At 35.0% G+C, this 25,418-nt stretch overlaps 1 protein-coding gene across 6 annotated transcripts in view; it reads right to left on the reverse strand.

Moving 5' to 3' along the window:
- The window catches only part of CACNA2D1 (calcium voltage-gated channel auxiliary subunit alpha2delta 1), a 357,434-nt gene that overhangs the window by 39,486 nt on the left and 292,530 nt on the right, over positions 1-25,418 (reverse strand). For 3 of the 6 annotated variants that reach the window (XM_085569966.1, XM_021543144.3, XM_085569967.1), the window contains exons 13-19: positions 16,823-16,901; positions 14,697-14,746; positions 12,991-13,080; positions 9,523-9,591; positions 7,871-7,945; positions 6,521-6,595; positions 3,301-3,357 (exon numbers count right to left, since the gene is read on the reverse strand). In XM_085569966.1, coding sequence (XP_085426092.1) covers positions 3,301-3,357; positions 6,521-6,595; positions 7,871-7,945; positions 9,523-9,591; positions 12,991-13,080; positions 14,697-14,746; positions 16,823-16,901 — 495 coding nt within the window. The remainder of the gene's footprint in view (positions 1-3,300; positions 3,358-6,520; positions 6,596-7,870; positions 7,946-9,522; positions 9,592-12,990; positions 13,081-14,696; positions 14,747-16,822; positions 16,902-25,418) is intronic. The other 3 variants (XM_085569965.1, XM_021543146.3, XM_085569969.1) reach the window with 1 other exon arrangement.

Consider the following 25,418-nt stretch of genomic DNA (forward strand, 5'->3'; position numbering starts at 1 on the left):
TTTATAAAAAATAAAGCCCACTTTTATTGTCAACATTACAGGACTTCTCTGAGCACTTTGAAGTTTCAAAAGCACTTCTCTTGACATCAGTACTGTTGTCTCAGTTAAAAGACAGAAAGCTGTAGCACAGAAATACTGAAAAAATACTTCCAGACCTAAGGAACATTGATGACACCAACCCTCAACCATGGAGCACAGAGAACTTTGGTGACCTACATCTGTAAAAATCCTGGCCCCACTGGAGTGCTGGAAGACCACTGTACCTCAGCTGAACTAGATCAGACCACCCTCCAGCCTCTGCTCCTTTCTCAGTTGCAGTCTGCATTTACTTGGCCAGAGCCATCTTCCATGAGTTGTTGGGAATCCATCTTTTTTTCTGGCAATTTTGCCTAAGCTTCATTGACTTTATATTGTGTTGCTGTAAAAATCATCCATCCTCATCACTCAGTACTCATTTAATGCACCCCCTAAAAATAAATGCACTTTAGAAATAGGAGTATGAGGGTATATTACTTAACCATTTAAATCTGACAGTTCAGAGAAAATGAAAAAAAAAAAAAACAACAAAACAAAACAAGGGATTTCAGCAATTCTCCTACACTGATATATACAGGGTAGACTAAACTCCCTTCCTTCAAAATTATGATTATATTCCTTCTATTTTAGCATTCTCTGGCAAAGTGACATGACAAATGTACATGTTCTATCAAGGAATGCAAGCATGTTTCATCACAATACACTGGAAGAAGGTAATATCCTGAACAAATGGTAAAAGATGCCTTCATGTAACAGTCTGGAGTACCAAGAGCTTAACAGTAGCTCTTATTTTCAAGATTGTAATATAGAATAGTTCCAGAAGACAAAAGATTATTTTTCCTTTTCTTGAGGACACAATCTATGTGTTTCTGGCTATATGGAATCATTCTTAATCTTAGCAAGACTTACTGTCTGCTAAGAGAAAAACAATACATTTCTTGTCAGGAAGAGAATATGTACTGAAAACATTGCAGACAAATATTCTGGGTATATCTTAAAAACATTTACTGAAAACCTCAAGAAAATTTTTTTCATTTCTATTTATATGTAGTTGATAAAACTAGCAACTTCAATAAAATGGCATTAAGGTATGCTCCCTACTAATTTAAAATTATTCAATTATTTCTATGCAGTTGCTTTTCCCACCCAACAAATCCACACTCTCAAAATAAATAGCAAAAGGCTAAAATGTAAAAATAAATAAAAAATTATATATCTTACATGCAATGGATAATGAATAGCATGGTCAAACCCAAACAGCATGCATGAAGGCATTGGCATGGCAGAGGAGGCATTTATGAAGTTCACATTCCATTCCAACACACAAAGGAACAGAGGAGAAAATAAATGGTAAAAAAAAAGCAAAAAGAAAGCCATCACATCAAATCAAGGTCAATACATATTTCAAATGATAACCTGGGCTAGCCATAGTCAAGGAGTCCCAAAGACAAAATAGCAAACTTTAATTCTGTGAAAATTCAAATATGCATTAACTGTTCTTTTTAAGACTTGTGTTATATCACTTCACATTTCGCATATGATACTTATTAATCACTTTTAATAGGCAAAAAATCCTAACCATGTAGAAATACATTCTTAGATGTGCCTGAGGCACAAAGACAACCACTAACAGCTAGAACAGAAAATTCCTACACTGCTACTTTAAAAGAGAAGACTAATGTCTTTAGACTTATGAGACTTTATGTCTCTTTCCCCCAGGAATATTTTTACCAGTATTTGGGCTCCATAATGTTATTTCCAAGGTTGCCATTTACTGGGTTGCCATTTCCAAGCCATGAAGAAACAAACTTACTGTTCAGTTTGTTCTTCTCTTTATCCAGTCATGCATTTCACATGACTGGGATAAGCACACCACTACCACATTCAGCAGCACAACTTAACAAAACAGAGCAGAAGTAAATCATTAGCAATGAAGCATGCAAACAAAAGGATTGCAATTCATTTCCAGCAGGACAAATAAAGGCAAGGATCTACAATTTCAATGACAACTCATGAAGGAAACAAAGAAAGAAAGAACTGGTGCAGCAACATAAAGGAAAGTTAACTAAAATGTTGTGTGTTTTGGGAGGTCAATTCTCACAAATTCTATGACCTTCTTTGCTGTGTTGCAGGAGCCTAGTTCTTACTCATACCTGCAGTACTAATAAAGACAAAGGTTATTAGGCTTTTAAAAGAAGTAATGGAAAGAAGCCAGCAAAATCCTGGGCCACAGAGGTAAACCAGGATTATCTGGAGTGGATGGGAGCCCGGAGAACCTCCAGGGCAGCAAGCACTGCCAGGCAAACCCAGCAGCATCCAGACCACACCATGGTAAGGTGAGGAGCCAGGTGTGCTAAGAAAACCAAGATGTTTTTTTGATTCAGTGCTGATTTCTCCAGTGCACAAACAAAAATCCCAGCCCTGAGGTGGCCTTCTACACATGTTATAAACACAGCCACCCAACACTCGGTGAAATCACTGACTTGAATCAGGATTTTGCACCATGTTTTACTGGTGTTGCTATGCAGGCCACAAGTTTTGCATTATAGATTTCCATATGTGTAAGAAATCAAACTCAATATGCTTTGTTTAAGTTTACTATTTTTCTAGTTACATGGTTAATCTATTCCTTTAATGATTTTTCAGTTTTCAATAAGTGTTTTCTGCTCAGGACTTGCATTACATAAACATGACTAGTCACCCTGTACAGGTGAAAGTCAGTTAATTCTGTACAGTTGGGTCTGCTAAACTGAGAAAACCCCATGTAAGTAGCAGATGGAACATATTCCTTACTCTGAATTCACCAGGAAAAAAAAAAAAAACAAAAACAAAAAACCTGAACTCATATTCTGTAATTTTATGCAGTATACACTGTGCAATAAAACTTGGCAAGAGAGTCACAATAATTATCTTCTGATCTTCTCTTGACTTTGGGTTTATGCAAGCAAAGCCAGCACAAGTAGTCTCTTTTTATTTCCAGTCTTCAAATTAATTTCAACATCTGAAGAAGAATTTTTACAGCATGACTCTAATTAGCACCTATTAGTAAAGCATCATAATTTAATAGACTATCCTTCACTACAGCCAATAGCATGTTTTCTATTATTTAAACAGGATAGGATGCAAGCTTCATGCTTTGGAAGCTGTTTGTCACAATGAACAGTTCTCTAGTTAGATTTTTCCTAGTAAGCAGGGCAGAAGCTTTCTAATTGTATTTACAGGTCTATGCATTCTAATGCACTAATCACCTCCATTCAAAGTTACCTGTACATGGGGTCTCCTTTTTCTCAATTTAACTTTTGGTATGCCCACACCAATTTGCTGAAGTAACAAAAAAGCAGTAATTTATATTTTTGCACTATTAGTAAACAGTCTGCTTATAGAATGGAAGTGTTCTCTCAACATCTGTGCTGTCCCGTGTATGTTCACTACTGCAAGCAGAGACTACCCCTCACCCTGATTATGAGTTCTGAGCTCTCTTCCAGAATTACACACAGTGTTAGGATAGGGAAACAAAAATCAGACATATGTTAATGTGAACAAAAATAAGAGAGCTCTCCCTTCTATGTACTCTGACAGAGTAACATATAGAATGAGACTAGCTCACTTTTTGTTTACTTTTATATTTGATCCTAAAACCCAGCTCCTCTTAAGTTTCTTAAATAGCCCTAAACAGTAAGAAAGAATATTGGACCTCACTGAAGGCATATGGAGCTTTCAGACTGCCATTAAATGAGTTTTGATCAGAATCACAGTAAAAATGAAGACAAGGATTCTAATCTTTAGAATAGATTGAGAAATAGAATTATTTACTGTTTTGAAAATGAAATTAAGATTAAGCTTTTTAATACATATTTAATGGACTCATTTCAGTGACTATGTTTATTTGGTGATGCATCCCCCTGTTCTGTCTCATAATAGTGGGACAAATATATCCATATATGCAGACACACACAAAGAAAATTTACAATAAAAGATGAAATTAAGTACTATAAAAAAGTATATAATTGCACAAATGTAAAAATGGTTTAAGCTGTTTAAAACTATATTAAGCTGCATATTAAAAACATTCTTATTATGCTTTGGCATAATTTTAATATATTTCAGCAAATATAGACATGATTGGAAAGTTTTATATTATTTTAACATGCTTTTAAATTTGTTGTTTGTTGACTTTTCTCAGTTGTGCAAACAACTTTACAAACTTCAAAACAATTTCTCAAAATTATAATTGTGTTGAACCAGTTGTGATTTGAGGAAATAGATTTTCAGAAGGAAAGCAGAAGACATTCCAAAGAAGGAAGTATTGGAAGTGTAAGAAACCCTCACCTCTTTAAAGGTATATATGTAGCTATGTTTTATTTTACAACTATTGAAAAATTGCTGCCAAAGAGGGTTAAGATGTTTGTTAATAAGTTAACAGCTACTGGGAGGTTCAGCTAAAATTAATATGACATGTTAAATAAAGTCCATGAATTCTAAATATAGCTATCTTTATCAAGTACCTTAGTTTTAAACTGTAGTTCTTGTATCAGTCTGAATAGCATGCACCACCCCACACAAACTGGGAGTGGAAAAGTCTAGTCTGTGTAACTGTTAATAACAACAATAACAATAATAATGCAAATGCTTAATGTTACATTTAGACAATATTCTACAAAATCACAATTATTACTTATAAAACATCCTGTTTTAAACATACTCTAAATCAAAGTTTTGAGCATTAAGGGAAGGCATCTTTGAATTTATATATCCTTTTAAAAGGAAAACTACACATTCATTTTTACACAGAGAAACCATGACAATTAGTATCCTAATAATCCATCTCAGTTTGCCTAGATTTAGTTGGGATGAGCTGAGTTTTAAATAGAGTTTTTTATTCTTCAATGTTGTGAGGCAACAGTGCAGGATAACAGCACATCTGAGATGAACAGAGAGCATATCCATCAGTTTCTCACAAGATTAAGTCTAAAAAAAGACTACTGCATTGCTTTTTTTTACATTACTGCTGTGAATGAAAAGAGTTTAATTTGCATATAAGAGAAAGATAAATAGGCCAATAGCTATCATCTAATTGCTAATAACCTTTAATTAAGAAAAGATTGGATCAGTAATGATGCAGATATTTGCTTCTGAAGAATTCACCAAGAAAGGTCATCAAATCAAAACTTCCATTTTTCAAGACATGAAAATCAAATGCAAATATACAGAAACTGAAGTCTTGCTCAGTTATGAGGACTATATAAAAATTTTCTTTTTCATGGTTTTCCTTTATATTTTTGAAGCAACTTTTAAAATAAATCAAAAGGGACATCTCATTAATAGTTACAGTCAAATTATTCTTTCTCTTCTTCAGAAGCACTTTTTTCTTTCTTGTGTTACACACTTGGTAAAAGATTTGAAATGTATTAATTACTCTACCAAGAAGTTAATTCAAATATTCACAAAGCTGACTTTTCCCAGATTAAGAATTAAACTAATCACTAAAATATGTAAATGCATTCTTAATTTCTTCTTCTCTCTTTGACAAATAAAAAAGTTATTTTAACTTTATCATTTATATAATATAACCATAAGAATTCAAGAGACAAAGTTCCCTGAAAATATGCATTTAAAATATGAGAATTTTCAACAAGTCCACTAAACAGAAGATTTTTTGACGTGGAGAAACCTTTCATTAAAACCAAGATCAAAGTTCTGACTTCAGAAAAAAATCATCCATCCATGTTGAAATTTCTCATCAATGTCGAGGAAGGAAGTTATTTAAGAAGATACAGACACTGTAGGATTCTCCACAAGGTAAGGACTACAGTTAATGGATAAAGAGCCAAATTGAAACACTTGGTTTCTATTTTCCTGAAATTTGATGAAGGTTGTGTCCTAATCATATTTAGAAAAAAGTTTCATGTTTAATCATGAAAGGACTTTCTCAAGTTAAACTACTAAAAATCAAGTGTTCTAGTAAGGGGTGCTCAGCTAAATCCATCCCAAATCTGAGGTCAGGTTTCAACTCTGGTAAGCAAAAAATAAGCAAATAAATAAATACAAAAATTCATACAAAATACATTGTGTTTTCCTCTGATTTCTTTTGTTTTGCTAGTATGAAAATTTAAATCTTTTACATGAGAAAATATCACTAAAAAAAGTGCACAAAAACTCCTCAGTTTGCTTCAAGATTCTTCACAATGATTATACTGTTTTCACAATGACATTACAGCTACTACTAATTTTTTTTATACTAATATGTATATTAAAACACTTTAAATGTATATATATGCATTCAAAATATACATATTTTTATTTTATTAATAAACAAATTCAATACAAGCCAAAGCTGGTGAATTTGGATGAAGCCATACATACACCACAGAATTCCCTAACACCCAGAAAACTGAGATTTTTCACTATTGCTGTCTTGTTCCTTCTGATTTTTTCTGACAATATTCCTGTATTATAGAGAAGTAAATTAAAAGGTGTTTCATACCTTTGGTTGGAGATTTGGGTGTAGCAGCACATACCCATTAGGATCAATTGCAAAATAGTATCCATTTGGACAAAGCTGAAAGAAAGAAATGAAGTTTAACATTATATGCTTTTAAGTAATGAAGAAAACACAATTAATGGTTTTCAAGAAATGCTCACATTGTGGAAAACAAACGCCTCAGGCATCATGAAGTATAAGATTACTAACACAGACAAGATAATTTCTTAATATTTACTCTTTTAGGATCATAAACTTCGAGAATGATTTAGTCTGATGAAACCTCTGAAGACCAGATAGTACAACCTCTCACTGAAGGCAGAGCTAACTTAAAAAACAAAGTCTAACTTCGAAGTTGGCCTAGGCTTCAATTCTTTGACAACCTCCAGTGGCAATTCCACAACCTCTCTGTGCAGCCTGCTCTCCTTCTTCCTTAATTTCAGTTGGAATTTCCATTGCAACACCTTTGCTAGCAGCCTCTTTTTGAGGCAATGTTAAGGTCCATTTTCTCCAGAATTCCCATTAGCCAACCCTTAGGCTCCTTCTTCAGCCCAAATGCATCTCTCTCAGCTTCTTCCTGTGTACCACATAGTGCAGACCCTCAGCCACATTAGTGGCTCTGCACTGGGCCTCAGAGTATTTATTATACTGAGCAGATCAAATCTGGGCAGTGCACCGATGCAGATGTTTACTGCACAGCTGGTTTTTACTGCCAGGGCACACTGCTAACTTATGTGCTGTGTGTCCTCCACCACGACTCCCAAGTCCCTTCCTGCCCTTTGAGGCAGCCTGTCCCAGCCTGGGCTGTGGTGTGGGATTATTTCATTCTAAATGTAGGACTTTGCATGTGCCTTCAGTCAAACTTGTGATGTTCCTTTTCTTCCTCAGCTTTTGTTTTTCACAGCACCAGTTGTTTTCATAGAAATTCCATAGTAGAAGTTTAAATAAATAAATCACTCATACTGAGTAGGGTACAGACAGATACCTATATTAAAGAAATTTTCTATAAAGAGCTGTCCTATATAAATGGCAAATATGATCAGCTGAAAGGACTGTGTATTCTCAGAACCAAACACTTCACTAAAGAGCAGTGCCTTAAGATACAGGAAGACAATTACTTGTAATATATCCCCCAATGTAAAAGCTGACTTTTGCACAGTGTACCCTGATGGAAAAATCAAACAGAAACACATACATGGCTGGAGAAAACAACAATACAAAAGGATATATGAAAAGAAGCCTGCTGGTATTTTGACTCAAATCCAGTCATTGCAGTATGACTTATGAAAGAGCATGCACAGAAATCACACACTAAACATACATTATGAGAAACCATCAACGCAAGTGGCTTACCGTAAATCTGGGTGTCAGTTTCTTTATATCCTCCAAAGAGACATCGACCCCCATTACTCCAAGAATCAGCTGATTCTGGTAAAATTCCAAAATATTAGTATGTATTAGACATATTTACAATGCAGAATAACTGGAACAGTCAGTTAATTTGTATTTTTGCCTTCATGTCTTTTTTGACAAAATACATTTGAGAAGCTCCCTAATTAGTTGTGTGTCTATTCTGAATATTTTAAATAATGACAAAGCAATCAAAAAGAAAATTTAATAAATTCAGAATTTAGTATGCAATATGAAAACTATTTGTGATGATGGATACTTTCCTGGATGAATAAACAATATAAGAACAAAATAGCTGAAAGCAAAAATGATGCAATATTATTGTCAATTACGCAGATAAAAAACTACCAGCACCAACACCAAGCTAATTTTCATGCTTAGGTTGGGCAGTTGGTAAGTGAGACCTCAAAGCAATTAACTCTTTGGGCTATAGTATAATGATGAATGAAAAATATTCCAACACAACAAAAAAACCCAGTGAGTAAAAAGAATCATCAGAATTTGGAATCAGGGACTCAAGCACTACAACTATTTCACTTATAATTTATTTTCCAATGACAAAGAAGGAAGGCAGTCATTTACATAGTATGACCTGAATCCTTTCTCCATATTAAATAAATTTGTAAAATTTGTTGGAAGAAGTGTCTTGCAGCCTATAAATATATTCAGGTAGAGATACAAATTGAGCAGATTCAAGTTCCTGTCTTGCTCCTGTGTATTGGATCATGTTTTGCTTCTCACAAAGACATCCTTTGATAATCAGTAGTCTGTCACTTTGAACAAGACTTGGACAATTCCAGGCATTGTCTTGTAGATAAGATTAAGCAACTTTTTTTTGGTTCATTGCACTGTTTTTAAAAAGATATGAAGAGAACTACTGTAAAAGTAAGCTAAAGAAATGGCAATGATCAAACCCTCAATGACTCATAAATTCTATGTAATAGTTGAGAAACTGAATCAAATAATATCTTGTCTAAATTTCTGTATATTTTGACTTGAATGGAATACACCAAAAGTACAATATTTTACCACACATTGTTCAAGCATATTCTAGGTCTGTTTTGTGTGAAGAGGACAGATTCCATGTCAGACAGTAATAGGGATGGGCAATTTTATTTATTCAACATTTAGAATTTAATCTAAATATACAGCGCTCTTTTCCATTATTGTTACTAATTATATACTGATTTATATTCTCTACATCACTGCCTTTTACCCTGAAATGTTAAAGCCTCAGAGATTTCCTAGAAATGTATCTGGACATTATTTTTTAAAAAGCTCTAAATAATATCATCATCTACTTCCCATCTATTGAGCACTTGAATGGATTCCCACTGCCACTGAGGCACAGGGAGAGATAGTAGAATGTCACACCCCGAAACTCAGAAAAACAAAAAGGGTAAAAGAATGCACTGCATTTTCTTGTTCCCAGGAGGTTATCAGGTGTATAGATATGACCCCTTTGTTTCTGATGTACAAGACAATTACACTGCAAAATACTCTATGGAAATACATATAATTAAAGCATTTAATATTAAATTTAATTTATATAATGGCTACTTTTTTTTTTTTTAATCTTTGAAAGAGAAGCTTACAACTTTCCCATTTTGTTCCCTTGTTAGATTGAAGACAGGCAGAGTTCCTGTAATCACAAGGCCCAGCTCCTAAAAAATAACCAGTAAAGAAAGGAGAAAAAGACTTTTTAGTTAAAAAGCAAATGTTAAGCCATAATATATTAGAACAGTGGAAGAATGTGTGTAGCTAAGCAGTTGCTTTCAGTTTTTGTAAAAAACAATTACTTTTAATTTTGTAAAAAAAAAAAAATACTTCAAGGACTTGATGAATAGAAAGTTAAAATCATGATTTTTTTTTCTGTCCACATATTAGTGGGATCAATATATTATTTTTTTAAAAAAAAGATGACAGTGAACAACTCAGGATATAGAAGTTTCAAAAAACCTGAATGCTATGAAAACATATTTGCAGCTACAGTACCCACTATGCATAAAAGTATGAATTCTAGTAGGAAAGGAAAGAAAGGAAAGAAAAAAAGAAAAGGGGAGAGGGGAGAGGGGAGAGGGGAGAGGGGAGAGGGGAGAGGGGAAAGGGGAGAGGGGAAGGGAAGGGAAGGGAAGGGAAGGGAAGGGAAGGGAAGGGAAGGGAAGGGAAGGGAAGGGAAGGGAAGGGAAGGGAAGGGAAGGGAAGGGAAGGGAAGGGAAGGGAAGGGAAGGGAAGGGAAGGGAAGGGAAGGGAAGGGAAGGGAAGGGAAGGGAAGGGAAGGGAAGGACTGAAGTCACCTTTAGTGTGATGGAGCCCTGCTCTCCTAGAGATGGCTGACTTGTTTTGCTTTTTTTGTGTGCAGAGCTTTTGTTTTCATATTAAACTGTCTTTATCTCAACCCACAAATTTTCCCTTCAATTGTCTCCCCAGTCCCACTAGTGGTGGAGTGAGTGAGGGGCTGCTTTGGGTTTGGTTGATGGCTGGGGTTAGACCACAACAGGCAGGCAACACATACAGGAAACAACAACCAAAAATACAACTGGTAATTCCTCTACTTTTTCTGTCATCACTGTTTTTGAGTGGGGTGCAATAATGTCCATCATGGGCTTGGCAAAATCAAAGTCTCCTCTGGTACTGAGGCAACTGAGGGAAGGAATTTGCATTTATTTGGGAAGATATGATAAATCTGTTTTTCCTTTAGTAACCTTACAAATCATACTGAAAATACGATCCAGAAAACCGTATGTTCAGATAGCCAGGAAAGTTTTGTTTTCTATTCCAAGCTGTCCATAGGGAAATTTCTACATTTTTTTTTTATGTGATTGAGTTTAATTTAAAACTTTCCCCCTTCTATCTAGTTTATTGAGGAGTCATATCCTTTCTCTCCCTTTGTTTCATTAAAAAAAAAAAAAAGCTAGAATACTTTATTAATTCACTCTGATGTAATCTGTTCTCTATTTTCCCAGTCTAGTAGCACCTTTTCAAGTTTTAAAACATCCTTCATGAACTTTGTGTATCAAATGAAAGGTAGTGAGGTCAGAATTAGTAAAGTCACAAGCAAAGTGAAGTGGATTTTATAGGAAAGCAAGAGAAATAGGGATGAATCACTAGAGAAGACATTATTTTGAAGAAATATAGAAAAGATACATAATGAAACAGGAAGGGGATAACACAAGTTCCCAACAAAAACAAACTCACAAACAAACAAACAAACAAACAAACAAACCACAAAAAACCCCAAGGTAAAGTTAGAAATGCTAACAATTATGAATATATTTTGCCTAACTGGTAAACCTAAGAGTATCTGAAAATTCTGGGATTATCTTGAAAATGAAGACAGAACAACACAGAAATAGAACCGGAAGGAAAAGGGCTAGAAAAGAGGTGTGAATTGCTACAAATACATCAAATTATTAAATGCTGTCTTGAAAGCCAGACTGAAAAAGTCTGAAATGAAAGTTCCTCTTCAGAATTTTATAACCTGAATTTATGCACTAATGTGGCCTCACTACGTTGTATTACTTTAGTCTTAGCCATAAAACAGCCACTGGACAGTAAGAACCAAATTACAGGAATGAGTCATGTAAGCCACAAGCAGGAGAAATGTAAATCATACATGAGGGAATTCTTTTAGGGATTTCAGATTAACAAACAACTGTGACAACTTAATCACACTCCCTTATACAACCAAGAATCAGGAAAAGGCTTCAGAGGGGGTTAGATACACCTATGCCTTTATGGTCTCAACTGTGATGAGAAAGTCCACAAATTTGAGCCTTTACCTCAGTACTTTACTTTCTTTTGTCCTACTTTATTTACATATAATTATGTACATATATATATGTAGTTACCACATATATATGTGTGTGTGTGGGTGTATATACATACAGAAACATATGTATACAGAATTATATATTAACACACACATATGCAACACATGAAGGCAGAAAACCTTGAAGGAAATACTGAATGAACCCACTGAGTACATAAAGTAACACAAGAGATGCCTGAAGGTGTCAGTTATTTTACTTGTCTAAGCAGATCTCTATTCCTACTTACAAATTTATCTTTGACTTTACAACAGGATATGTACAGAAGATGTATTGTACAGAAGATAATATGTACATAAGAACTTTTGTCATCACATCCTTTATGTTTCCTGTAAGTACCTCAGCCATAACAAACAAAACATGGTTAATGAACTTCTGGGCTTTGAAATTTCTAAGAAAACCTAGTTCCTTTTTGTCATGCTCAGTTATATTGACAGTAAAAATTTTATGTTGATAAAAAAATGTACAGCAATGCTGGCTGAGGGGAAGATGTGCATTTTGACACGACTTGGACGTGAGCTTGGATAAATACGTGAGCCCAAATGACAATTCTGCAGTAATTTTTGCCTGTTGCTCAGAAGTAGGTTATTCAGAGCAACAGATTAGATTTCTGCTAACAATACTTTTCCTCCTGTAGTTTCCTGAGTATGTTTGTTTCTCAAGGTCAAAATGATAAATTCATCAGTAAGAAAGTTTTTCATGTATCTTTTCATATATATCCCCATTATTTACATCGTCCAATTAAGGAAATCATTACCTTGAGCAAGCAAGCAATTACAACAACCCAAGTTCAAAATCTGTGCAAATACTTAGTAATACTGACAGATTTCATTCTTCTTGGAATGTTCTTTGGAGGAAAAAAAAAAAAAAAGAGGAAAAACTAAGAATTCTAAGAATTCCTCACCAGAAATGTAACAAATGACCTTTACTGCAGTAGGTACAACAGTGGAAAGCTACTTGCTTCCTTCTGTTTTTTTTTTTTTTTTCCTTAAACTGAGTCCAGCAGTGACCTACACTTTAAAGTGTGCAGAGAATAAACTGGTTTTCTCTGTTAAATTTCAGGACACATAGAAGGACACTAGATGCAAGTAAGACCAGCACATTAAATTAGATGTTAGAAACACTACAATATAATGTTTGGAACTGTAAGAAACTGCATTCTTGGGAAAGCAGAACCAATATTTACTGATTTTCTAAAATTCTTACTTTAGTAGAGATAAATACAGATCATACCAGAGCATCCAGATAGACATTTGTCCATTGGACTTGTTTGGCTTGCTCTCCAGCTAAAACCATTGGTCTTCCCAAAACATCCAGATATTCCTGTTAAAAAGTGTAATAACTCATCAAAAAGCAATTATTAGATCAAAGAGCACAAACAATATTAAAATAAACAATAATTAAAAAATAAAAATTATTATTTAAAAAAAGGAGAAAAAAGGAAATCAAAAGTCATCATTGTTACAGGAGGAGAATTTATTTACTTCTTAAAAATTATACCACAAAATAATTGAGTCTTCAGTTTGCAGTATTTACTGAAAAGGTAATTCCTGTATTTCACTCCTAGTCACACAGACCTTACACACTTATAAGCACCCCTCTTTTTCCAAAATACAAAAATTATAACTATTTTTATTCAAAAAATATTTTTATATTCCAAAATTAATTGCTAATGACATAAAGAAATTACAAGCAGATTACAGAACTGTCAACCCAGAAGAAAGAGTGGACAGTGGAGGGTGATCAGTGTAACATCTGGATATGTTAAGCTCCTACAGCAACAATCTGTGTAACTTCTATTGGAATAACAAAAATCAGAATTATAAAACCTCCTTTTCCTGCCTTCCTTCAGTTTGTGAGTATGGCTAAAGCTGGTGATCTTATGAGATGTCAGATTTCTCGACTTATTTGGGAGTGGATGCGATCAAACTTTTTTCGGTCATCAACTTTTTTCACTTGTCTGATCTTATTAGGGATACGTCTTGCCAGACACTGTCTGGAAGAGTTTAACAGAATCAAAGGGTTCCTATTCAAGCCAAAAAAAATTTCTGCCAAAAATGTCATGCCTGGCCTTGGAAGGACAAAGAACTGCTATGATATTTATCTGCTGCTCTGAACATGTGAATACCTGGACTTTCAGAAAACTGAAAAGAGTAATGGTTCTTCTGCACTGTCCATCTTCAGTTTGGATCTCATCATATAATCCCAGAGTCCTGAGCCTTTATTTATCTACATGCAAGTCTGCTAACATGTTTCTGCATCCTTTTTGAAGGAAAGAAGTGCAGCCTCTTCCAAAAGGGTTGGAATCATTCAGATACCTCTCCTATAAAGCAAGATTATAGTGTAGCACCCACAGGAGTTCAGATGCTCTAGCAGGGCTCAGATACATCCACAGCCTCCTCCACGTAGTTTCAACCCTTTGGATCATGCAGAAACTATGGCAGAAGGTGAACTACGAATGCCTAGACACACTATAAAAAATTATTGGTTTTATGGAACTTTTATCATAAAATTGCTGTCGCGTCTCAGCATCAAAAGGAACCATGTAAGTCCTGGAGGAAAGCTGAGCCAAAAGCAGAGATTTGTGCAGGGGCCTGCAGGATACAGAGCACTTCAGACACTCCATGGTGTGCCCGTGGTCAGTGCTTTGGAGGGGGTGAACGTGACCATTCTTGTGAGAGTACACAAGCTGCTCTGGGCCAGCTGGCCAGGGTAACGTTTCAAACTGGTTCACTGCAACAACTTAAAATAAAAAGTAGAACATTTTAAGAGAATAATCCCTTAAATCTATTAAATCTAGAACAACACCTTAAATATTTTTATCTTTTCTTAAAATTTAATTGATTTTAGCAGAGGTGAAGAGCAAACATATCCAAGGACATATATTACTCCACTTTCTATGTCTTAAAACTGCATCTGGATTTGGCCAACTCACTTACCTGGGTGTTTATTCTTATGGCTCCAATGGATGGGATTTCATAATAATAACCTAAAATTTGAAACAGAAATAATGTCATTTTACTATAATAGATTGCTGGCCTCTTACTCTTGAGGAATTTCATTTAGCTTATAATTTCTAATCTAAATTTTATTAGAATTATTGTTTATGAATGAAATACTTTTTAGTAGATGCCACCACAATGCATGGCCACATGATGGGTCACCATGTTATTCAGACCAAGGTAGTTACTCTTAAGTAATGCCAGTTACAATTTGTTTCCTTCAGCCGTTTTTGTTTTAAGGCTGTATCATATACTGAGTTTGTACTCATGAAATCCCAGTTACTGTGATGTGCAAGTAAATTTAATGTTTATTTTAATATGTCGTGACAGCAAGATAATTATATGCTGAATGCATATAGGAATGTAAAAATAGCTATGCTCTGCCACAAGAGTGAATTCATAGTGTAAAAATATAAGGCACTCTGTAGAATGAAAAAAAGCTAATGAGTATTTCTCCTACACAGAGAACGTATATCAGAAATGTCTTTATTTAGTACTAAATGTATTGCTCATTTGTTTGAATTAAAATTATTTAAAATACTGTCTATGTAATAAGACTGAAGCCAGGCACTAAGATCCATCTTCAGTCCAAAAAAAATTTTAAGTCAGATTAAAAGGAAGAGGCGTACGATTAGAGAGGTAAAATTATTGATTTTAGTAACTTCATTTGCTGTATGCAAAGTCTTTTAATTTAGGAAAAATGCAATAAAACTGCTTCTTTACAAGTGCAAACAAATAATCACAGGAATTTTGGACAGAAAATTATGATGATTTTGCTTCAATAATAACATTACATAGGTGGTTATGCTTTAAACCAGCTGGTCCTCATTTGTTTTAAAACAAAGGAGGTCACGTGCACACATTATTTTGAGATACAAAGATGTTAGTAAAAAAAAATGCTGTTCAAAACACAAACGTCAATTTTCTGTAGTTATCTGACAATACAATCTGCTCTTCTTGGAGTTGTAGTATCTTCTGCATGACTTGTCAGCATGCTGAGGGACTCGTGAGGTTATGACACATATGTATGCTATTCACCCAGGCTATGGATTCTTCTAGTTTGTTTTGTTTTATTTTTTTCTGTATCTATGTCTTTCTCTTATGTTTGCTTTATGCTACACTTCTTACTCTTCTGCCTGAGCATATCTTTATCTCCTTCCCTGTTAGTCCTAATTTTCCAGAGCCTTTGTAATCCAGCTCGCCTCTCACCTCTTGCTCTCACCAATTTGTAAAATGGTTTAACATTTTCAGTCAGGCCTGGAAATTGGTCTATTTAAAACATAAGCAAATGTTTGATAAATTATATATTTTCTATTTATCTCTTTTCTATTATTTATTTTCTAATTTCTGTTATATCTCTATATCTTATGCCTTGTTGTACAGTTATAAGATAAATGAGACTCTTATTTCTCACACTCTTAAAATATTTCTGAGTACATTTTTCATGTAAAAATTTCATGTAGAAAACATTTTACTTCCTTACTTTCATCTTCTTTACTTTTTATTTTTGTCTTACATAAAGAAAACAGAATAAAAATAGAAAAAATATAAGAAGCTTTCAGAATCTAAGAAATCATAGCAAGAATAATTTTGGTATTTTTATTTAAAAAGGAAAAAAATTCTAAGTATCTTACCCCTTGTAAGTTTTGGAGGAAAACAGAAAGAAATGTAACCAGCCAACTAACCAAACAAAAATCTCTTTGTCCAGACCACTTAATTTAAACCAGCTTTGCCTAATTTCTTATCTGTCATCAGTTCCAACTTTACATAGATGGCTATTGAAACAAATATTCTCAAAACTGAACCATAATGGCTTATTATTATAAAAACTACTGTGGTAGTTTTAATACAATATGAAGTTTTAAATGAAGTAATAAAGAAATAAATATACCAGTTTATTTTTTACATGTGATTTTTTTCATGTATATATAATGTAATAAATTAACTTTTGGAACTTTTAATAACAAATGCAATAGAGCTGAAAAATCTGCCATTTTTAGAGAAAGACAAAGACACCTACCCAAAACTCTAGTGAAGATAAATTTAAAAGAAAGACACAGTACCTTTATTTTCACAGGCCATCCACTGTATGGGTCCTTTATCATAATTATGTTGGCCCACAGAAAATGTGAACACACGTACCTGTGCAAGTTAAAAACCATGCATAAAACAACTATGTATCATTTATTAGTTGTGACCCTCAAGCCAATGATACCTAGAATTTTCATAAATTTGAATTGAAAAACTATGATTTCTTCAGTTTTTACAACCATAATATATATAAGAGATGTAAAAAAAAAAATAGATTATGGGACTTTATGTATTCCTATTATTTCTTCCATGAAGTAGAATCAAGAAGAATGCTCTTTTACACAGCCTTCATACTTTAAATGTCTTACATTGGTGATTGTTCATGAAGTATTTTAATTATTAGGTTCCTTATTCTAGAGTGGTAATTATAATTCTTCAGGTTTTGTTAAATGAGTTGAAAAAACATATCAATATTAGATGCTTACCAATGACTTAAAAAGAATATATGTGTGGCAGTAGAATTCAAAACAATGCAAAACAGGATTTTTAGGATTTAAAATATGAAATTTTCAGATACTACACAAAACAATTTCTTATTTTTCTCAGACTCAGTCTTCTTTATGTAAAACCACTAAATTAGTTCAACAGACTTCAACTTCCATACAATGGTTAAGCTTCTGCTTTTTCACCTTAAGCTCTTGGTAGTAATTTAAGTTGTGGAGTTTTTCATCATAATTCTATTATTTTTACACAATGGTATTCTAATCTATCTCAGCAACTGTAAGGAGTTATGGCTTCAGCAAAATCTCTCCAAGTTTTGGACTGAAAACAGACTTTTCAGCTGAAATGGTTTTCCCTGCAAATTTTCTGATTTGAATGAGAAAAATTTAAACCCCAAACCTGGTATTGATTTAAAAATATTAAAAATCTTACCAGACAGACAGAAAAATTATAAATACTATTTTTAGCTTCTAGACAAATATGTTGCTCTAAATTTGAGTGTTTCTGTTAAAAGGTATCTCTTTCTTTATGGACCACTTAAATGTATGAATATGAAATCAGAATGAAAATCCCTTTCTATGGATTTGATGCTTCAAATTAAAATATACTACAATTAATTTGCATGCAGACTGTAAGTAATAAGGCAATGTTTTCGTTAAATAATGCACTCAAAAATTGCAGAGACTCCTTGTAAACTACTGATCATTGCTAAGTTTGTTCAAGACTATTTATAGAATTTTTCACCACATTATTTAGCATGTACAATTAGTACCCAAATCTTCTCTTCCCAAATAGGCAAAAAAAAATTGTGTGACATAATCAGAGCGGGAGTATTAACCAAGAGCTGCAGGAATCCATCACATCATCCATCAGCAGGTAGCAAATGGTGAAACTTTATTAGTGCTGACCCCTATATGCAAGAAGGGCAAACAAAGCTTTGTGCTGGATGCCATTCTTAATTAGCAATATGGTTTGATTTCTTTATCCATACAACCCCTTTGTTTTTCAGTAAAAGGAAAACTAAAGCACCTACTCTGCTGCACTGAACATTGATTGAAGTGCTTGCTTTGTTGTTTAAGACTAGTCCATATAGGGTCATTCCCCACTAATACGTCAGGCCAATTACATTTCTGGTTACACAGACAGGTATAGGAATGACTATGCCTGCATGATGGTAATTTTTTTTTCCTCATAGTTCATCTAGATAAAGAGAGATGAAAAATACCTTCTATTACCCTGAAAATATCAGTATTGGCAATGCAAAAACTACTTCACCTGGCATGTTTACATCTCATTTATTAATACTGTACCACATTTGCCATCCCCCTTTTATTCTTGACATCTTTTAAAAAAATGACAGCTATAATTCTTCTAATAGATCTTTCTCCTACTTAATTAACACCTACTTTGTTTATCTGACTATCACCATGTAATTTTATATTGGCACCTCTCAGCTCACAAGGTCCCTGCCTACTATATTCCTGTTCTCTTTGAATTCACACTGCTCCAAGTTCATTGTCCACTGAACATTTGATTCAGAATAGACTCTTCTCAAAAACTATGGAAAAACCCCACTGATGGTCACTAATTAGATACTTGAGAGACCTGATGTTCCTTTTGGATTAAAAGCTACCAAGTCATGTGGGCTCTCTTGTGTGTGTAGAAAACACATGAGTCAATTAGACTGGACTGTCTAGCATTTGATCTCAAATGTAAAAATGAAACACTGAGTTGGATTCAAGTTGCGAAATGCTGTGTAATTTAGGGAAAAACAGCAGTGTGTTAAATCTGCAACAAATCTATAAAGAATTTAGAATTTAAATTATTGACAACAAGCAGGAGACAATATATCTGATTTACTGTTCCTTGGATAATTAACAAAGATAAAGAACTGCAATGAAAATTGGAGATTTTAATTGTTGGTTTGGCAAGAGGGTGGGATATTCAAAAGAGTATTCTTTTTCCTATTGCCTCATCTGGAATTGAGTTGGATGACAGACCAGCTGGAAAAATGAGTCAGCAAGTCAAATTAAACAAGCCAATTTTAGGGAGAAAAAAAAAAAAAATTCTGTGCTACGTTTTTTGTGACAGGACCCAGAGTCAGTCAAAGTAAATAATGAATGTATTTGTCTATGTGTTTTCCTTATAGACATCACTCCAAAGAACAAAATAGGCTATTGAAGAAAAGAAAAGAAAAGAAAAGAAAAGAAAAGAAAAGAAAAGAAAAGAAAAGAAAAGAAAAGAAAAGGAAAGGAAAGGAAAGGAAAGGAAAGGAAAGGAAAGGAAAGGAAAGGAAAGGAAGGGAAGGGAAGGGAAGGGAAGGGAAGGGAAGGGAAGGGAAGGGAAGGGAAGGGAAGGGAAGGGAAGGGAAGGGAAGGGAAGGGAAGGGAAGGGAAGGGAAGGGAAGGGAAGGGAAGGGAAGGGAAGGGAAGGGAAGGGAAGGGAAGGGAAGGGAAGGGAAGGGAAGGGAAGGGAAGGGAAGGGAAGGGAAGGGAAGGGAAGGGAAGGGAAGGGAAGGGAAGGGAAGGGAAGGGAAGGGAAGGGAAGGGAAGGGAAGGGAAGGGAAGGGAAGGGAAGGGAAGGGAAGGGAAGGGAAGGGAAGGGAAGGGAAGGGAAGGGAAGGGAAGGGAAGGGAAGGGAAGGGAAGGGAAGGGAAGGGAAGGGAAGGGAAGGGAAGGGAAGGGAAGGGAAGGGAAGGGAAGGGAAAGAAAAGAAAAAAGAAAAGAAAAGAAAAGAAAAGAAAAGAAAAGAAAAGAAAAGAAAAGAAAAGAAAAGAAAAGAAAAGAAAAGAAAAGAATCCACTAAACATTTAATTACTTTTAATAGGGAATTTACAACTAAGAATACTTTAAGCAACTAGATCAGACACAATGGGTATGAGCACCTCTCCCTTTGCCTGTCCTTTAAGCTTGGTTTCAACCAACTAAGTGGGCTTCTGAGTTGAAGCAAACTGCCAAGTAGTCTTTGATCTGCAGAAATTGCTTTCCATCACCACTGAGGCCTGGTTATTGCTTCTCTCTGCCTCTCTTGGGTTCAGTGTAAACTGCAGCTCCTGGGTGGTTTTGCCATGTTCCTCTCCACCACCCTCACTAGAGGATGGACATTTGTGTTCCCCAACCCATTTCCTTGGGAAAGGGCAACCTTGCCTCCAGGCAGATCTATTTATTCTCTTCATAAAGAAACATAACTTCCAAGGCAGTAAAAACTAATGGAAAAATAAGATAAACAAATAGGAGCTGTCATGCTTTCTGATTTGCAATGGAACTATTCAAAGTAAAATTCTTCTAGAAAACTTCAACCCTTAGAATTGAGAAGAACTAGAGACGGGCACCAGCCTGCCCTACCAGACCATCCAGGCACTGTCCTGAAATTTTTCTGAAATATAAAAGTCCTAGCTTTTAGCAAGGGAGTTAAAAAACTAATTTTCTGAATTTCCCTCATTGAGATTAACCTTAGGGAGAAAAAAAAAGTATTTGTTATAATAATTTACAGTATATAGTAGAGGAATATACTAATTGGCAACAAAACTGAGTGGCACAGGCTGCCCAGTGAGGTTGTAAATCTATCTTCTTGGAGGTTTTAAACACCAGACTGGACATGGCCCTGAGCAACCTGGCCTGATTGTAGACCTGATATTGAACCAGAGACCTCTTCAAGTCACTTGCAACCCGGCTTATCCTAGGAACCTGTGAAGGACATCAAAGGAATACATGCAAAACTCCAACTCCTAAACAGAGCAGTGACAGATAGAAAAGAATTCTACAAAATCCAGAGGAAGAATTACTTTATCGAAGAAAATATAATTGGATACTTATAAAATTAATTTGCTATTTATTTCTATTTCTTTCTGGTGGAATAAGATCATAAGCACTAAGGTGAGTAAAAAAGATTTTGACTGCTACAGATTTTTTGGGACAATGGCACTCAAGAGATTTGTGGTGAAGACAGAAACGAAGAGGTACCTATGAAAAAGGCTGCTTTCCCTACAGATCCCATTTGCTTTTTACATATTTTATTTCTTCATTTTGCTATTGGAATAACATTAAGAAAGATTAAATTAGATGCTTCCTTTGGGTATACCATGTTATGAGTATTACAAAAAATTAAGACTTGACTGAAGTTAATTCAAAGGGGTAATTAAAAACAAAGCACTTGCTGTTTAGGCTACTGCCTATATGTGTAGACAATGGAGAATCCTTGAATCACTGAATGTTTTTGTTGGAAGAAAAATTAAAGATCATCTCATTCCAACTCCCCTGTTAGGTCTAAAAGCAGTGCAATCATTCTGCACGCCCCTCAGAGTGGAAGAAATGCACATTTTTTGACAGATAAATTATTTGTCCTGAATTCTGTGCTGCTGGAATGAGAAGATCTCAATAACAATTTTGGTGCATCTCTTAATTTCTCTGTTTAAGAAAAGATTAACTGACTTTTGGAGATATACATGTCTGTTCTACCAGATACCAAGAGAGCTATACAATTAATCCATTCAATTGGATGCAGGCAAGATGAATCCTGTCATTTTATGTCTAGCATATAAAGAGTGCATTTTTCTGTACCACTAAATAAACAAACTGACTATGACCAAAAACGGAGCTCATCAAGTCATTCAACTTTGTTTTTCATGATGACAGTAAGATTTCAGAACATTTTACTCTGGCCTTTATAACTGCAGGTAAAGATTCACATTTTTTTTACTATACAACAAGAAAAGCTGTGATAAAGGGCAATAAATAATTCAGTAACTCCAGCATGATCCAGGAAATTATGTTTCCCAGTAATGGGTTTACAGATTATCAGTTATGAGGAAAAATCATTAGCAGTTTATATATATTAGGTACACTTCTGAAATAAAAGTACAACATAAGAAGCCTATCATTCTGAATAAAATCATAAAACTGCTCTTCCATTTTCCATTATGCATTCTGTCTTCTAAATACCTTGTAAGTATAGCTTGTAAATCACTTAGTCATTTTTGTGTTTTGTGCCATAGGCCAGGGAGATGTTATGTAGTTTTTAAGCTGCCACAGGTAAAACTGTGAATGCATTTTTTCCTTACATTTTTACAACTGTGGACAGAAATATGAAGATGATTTTGGATTCTGATGTGAGTTAACTGAGAACAGAAGTCATTTATGACTGATCTGAACTAAGAACAGAACTTCAGAGGGCAATCTGAAAACACAATATCCTAATTAGGAAACCACCTAGGATTGGCCAATAGGATACACCAAATAGAGAGAGTCCCCTAAATTCTGGCTAATAATCTGTCATGCTGAACTTCTCAGTTCAGGGTATCCAGGGACACAGTCCTGAACCATTTAGGTTAGAGCTGTAAATGTAAAGTAATTTTTTTTTTTTTTTTTTTTTTTTCTCGTACAAGAGAAATAGAAGTTCTGAGTTTAACACCAGGGGCAAGACTCACAACTGGGCTAGAGCACAGTTTTGGGATCTCTTAAGCCATCTTTTATGTATTACATAAAATGAGACATAACCCATTTTCCTTCTCAGGCCATGAGGGAAGTGGCTTAGTGCGGCTCACATCTCAATGGCTGCACCACGGGACACCCTCCCTCCCTCCCTGCCCCATCTCAGGTCATCTCACTGTGGAATTTTTTGGGAATAAGCGCTAGCTGATGCTGTCACTGAACTGAACACTGACATTGCTAAAAGAGTTGACTGCCAGAGGCCAGGAGCCATTCTGTTGGTCTGTTAACGACTGCAGCTACGGACACCTGGACACTTCTGCAGCCTGGCCCTGGCCCTGGCCTGTTTACTAGTATGGACAGAGCTGTCTGGTTCACTCCTGCAAGGAAGGCTGCTTTTCTTGTGACAGAGCCCTCAGGCCCAGCTTTTCAAAATGACTGGGACAGTGGTGCCACTAAACTTATACACAGAGTTCAGTGCTCGCACAAAAGAGGGATGAGTTCATGAGTCTCAGCTTGAGCAATTAGTAACTTCCCTGGCTTTGAATGCCAGGCTCAAGAAAGTTCAGAAGTTGGAGATTCAGGCTTCTGTATGTAACTGTCAGGCTGCTGATGCATTTTGCCATTAAGAGCAGTCAGGAAAAAGAAAAAGAGATGACCTAAGCAGCAGGATATGACACCTAGTCAGGTGCCAAAGTTCTGAAGTTTGAAAGGTCTAGAACTCTGAAAGTGGAATTCAAAATTTAATGTCAAATGAGAAAATAAAAATAATGGCATCATACACCAGTAGATATATATCAAGTTATATTTTTGACAATTATGACTAAATTAAGATCTTTTCCTTGCTGTGGGTACTCTCCAAATATATGTTTAGACGTGGGGTAGCTGGGAAGAAAAACCCACATGAGAAACAACAACAAGAAGAATTTCGCTCTCAAATATTTAAATGCAAAGATAATTGCAGGCTGGACATCTTTGAATTTATAGACATGAAGAAAGTATAAGTTCATAGAGTTTGAAAATCTATTTGGTGTGTCCATAAGTGACCCTCTATATTCTGATTTAGCAAGGCATATAACTATGCAAGTGTCCTTTGAAACCAAAGGAAAAATCTTTCAACTGAGGCATGTGTTTAAAGAAAAATAGAGCAGGTACTTGGAAATACTATTTTAGACATTCATCCACAACAAATGATTTCTTCCAAGCTTTCCATGTGTATTTGCAGTCTTCCCTATCATTAATATCTTTCATTCACTACAATTAAACCTCAAACTTTAAACTGCAATGCTAGCTTATTAATTCATAGTCTAATTATAGTCTGTGTAATTATAGCCTAATAACAAAAAGAAATAATGACACTCTAAAAATCAGCTCACATTACAATCTAATGCTAACCCTCCTTCTATCTTAAAATAAAAATTACACTTATTGCGTATTAGGAGATTATTGGAAAATCTCACTTTCTTTGAATATATTTGGATATACATCAGCATATATCTATACTGTTAATATGGACCATTTAATGGTGTTAACATATTGAGAAAATAGGATCAAGAACACTGATGCATGGTGTAGTTGTAAGCAATTATTCTAGGAAAGGAATTAAAAACTGAGAATTATACCTGGACATGTAACATATGCATAGATTGAAAGGTACATGTAATCCATGAACTATGTTTTGCTAACTGCAAAGTGTTTCAAAAATCATAGAAGGAGGGTTTTTTTTTTTTTGGTGGTTTTTTTTTTTTTTTTTTTTTTTATCAGCTTGTTTCATTCCCTCACAAAGAAAACATATCCACATGAAAATGGGGATATTTTCTACTGCAGACTAATGGTCAAAACACCATTGTAATTATACTGAAAAATTTCAGAACTAGTGTTCTCACAGAACTAAAAACAATATACTAATTCAGTCCAACTCTCCTACAACTTCTTAGTGCCACCTTGTGGAACCACAGCACCTCATTCCTTACTCACAGAAGGGCTGCATGTGGTGCCCCCTCCTCTGCTGCCACACAGCTGCAAGAATGAAACTGTAAATTCCCTACTGACACCTGCTAATCTACCCCTGCTAAACTGATCCTAATTAGATAGAACAGACCACTGATAACGTGATTCTTTAATTCTTTACCTAGTTTAGACAGAATCTTTGATGTATCACAGGAGTACAAGCACAGTTTCATATTCTCACAGTAACTCAGTGCTGGACTATTACATCATGACAAGGAGACAGTGTTCTCTGTACTGCACAGTCTCCTCAAGTAAAATGAAGTTTTTGATCTCAACATTTTCTGTGTGTGAGTATAAATCATCTGTTTTATTAGCTTTGTGTAACACATTGCTTAAGAACAGCAATAAGAAAGAGAAAGGCTGTATTCCCAAAACCACCAGAAGACCTCACATTGATGTGCTTGAATTTTATGTTTGAGAGTCTACTGGCCTATGTCAGCCTTGCCAAAAAGTGGGATTTGGTCCACTCTCCAGAGCAGCTCTGTCAGCAGAGCCCACATGCATGTACAGAAGTTCAAGCATTACTCCTTCCCTCTTCCTGTTTTTTTGGTGTCACAGGTGCAGTCCCAGCACTTTGTCTGGGAGTGTGACAGCTGGCACAGGCCAAAAACCTCTCAGATTTAACTCAGTTAAACCTATGAAATATGAATAATTGTGGTTTTAGATCTAGCTCAGAGGCTGTGGACACACT

The sequence above is a fragment of the Lonchura striata genome, chromosome 1A (genome assembly GCF_050655825.1).
Source record: "Lonchura striata isolate lonStrDom1 chromosome 1A, ASM5065582v1, whole genome shotgun sequence".
Lineage (NCBI taxonomy): Eukaryota > Metazoa > Chordata > Aves > Passeriformes > Estrildidae > Lonchura > Lonchura striata.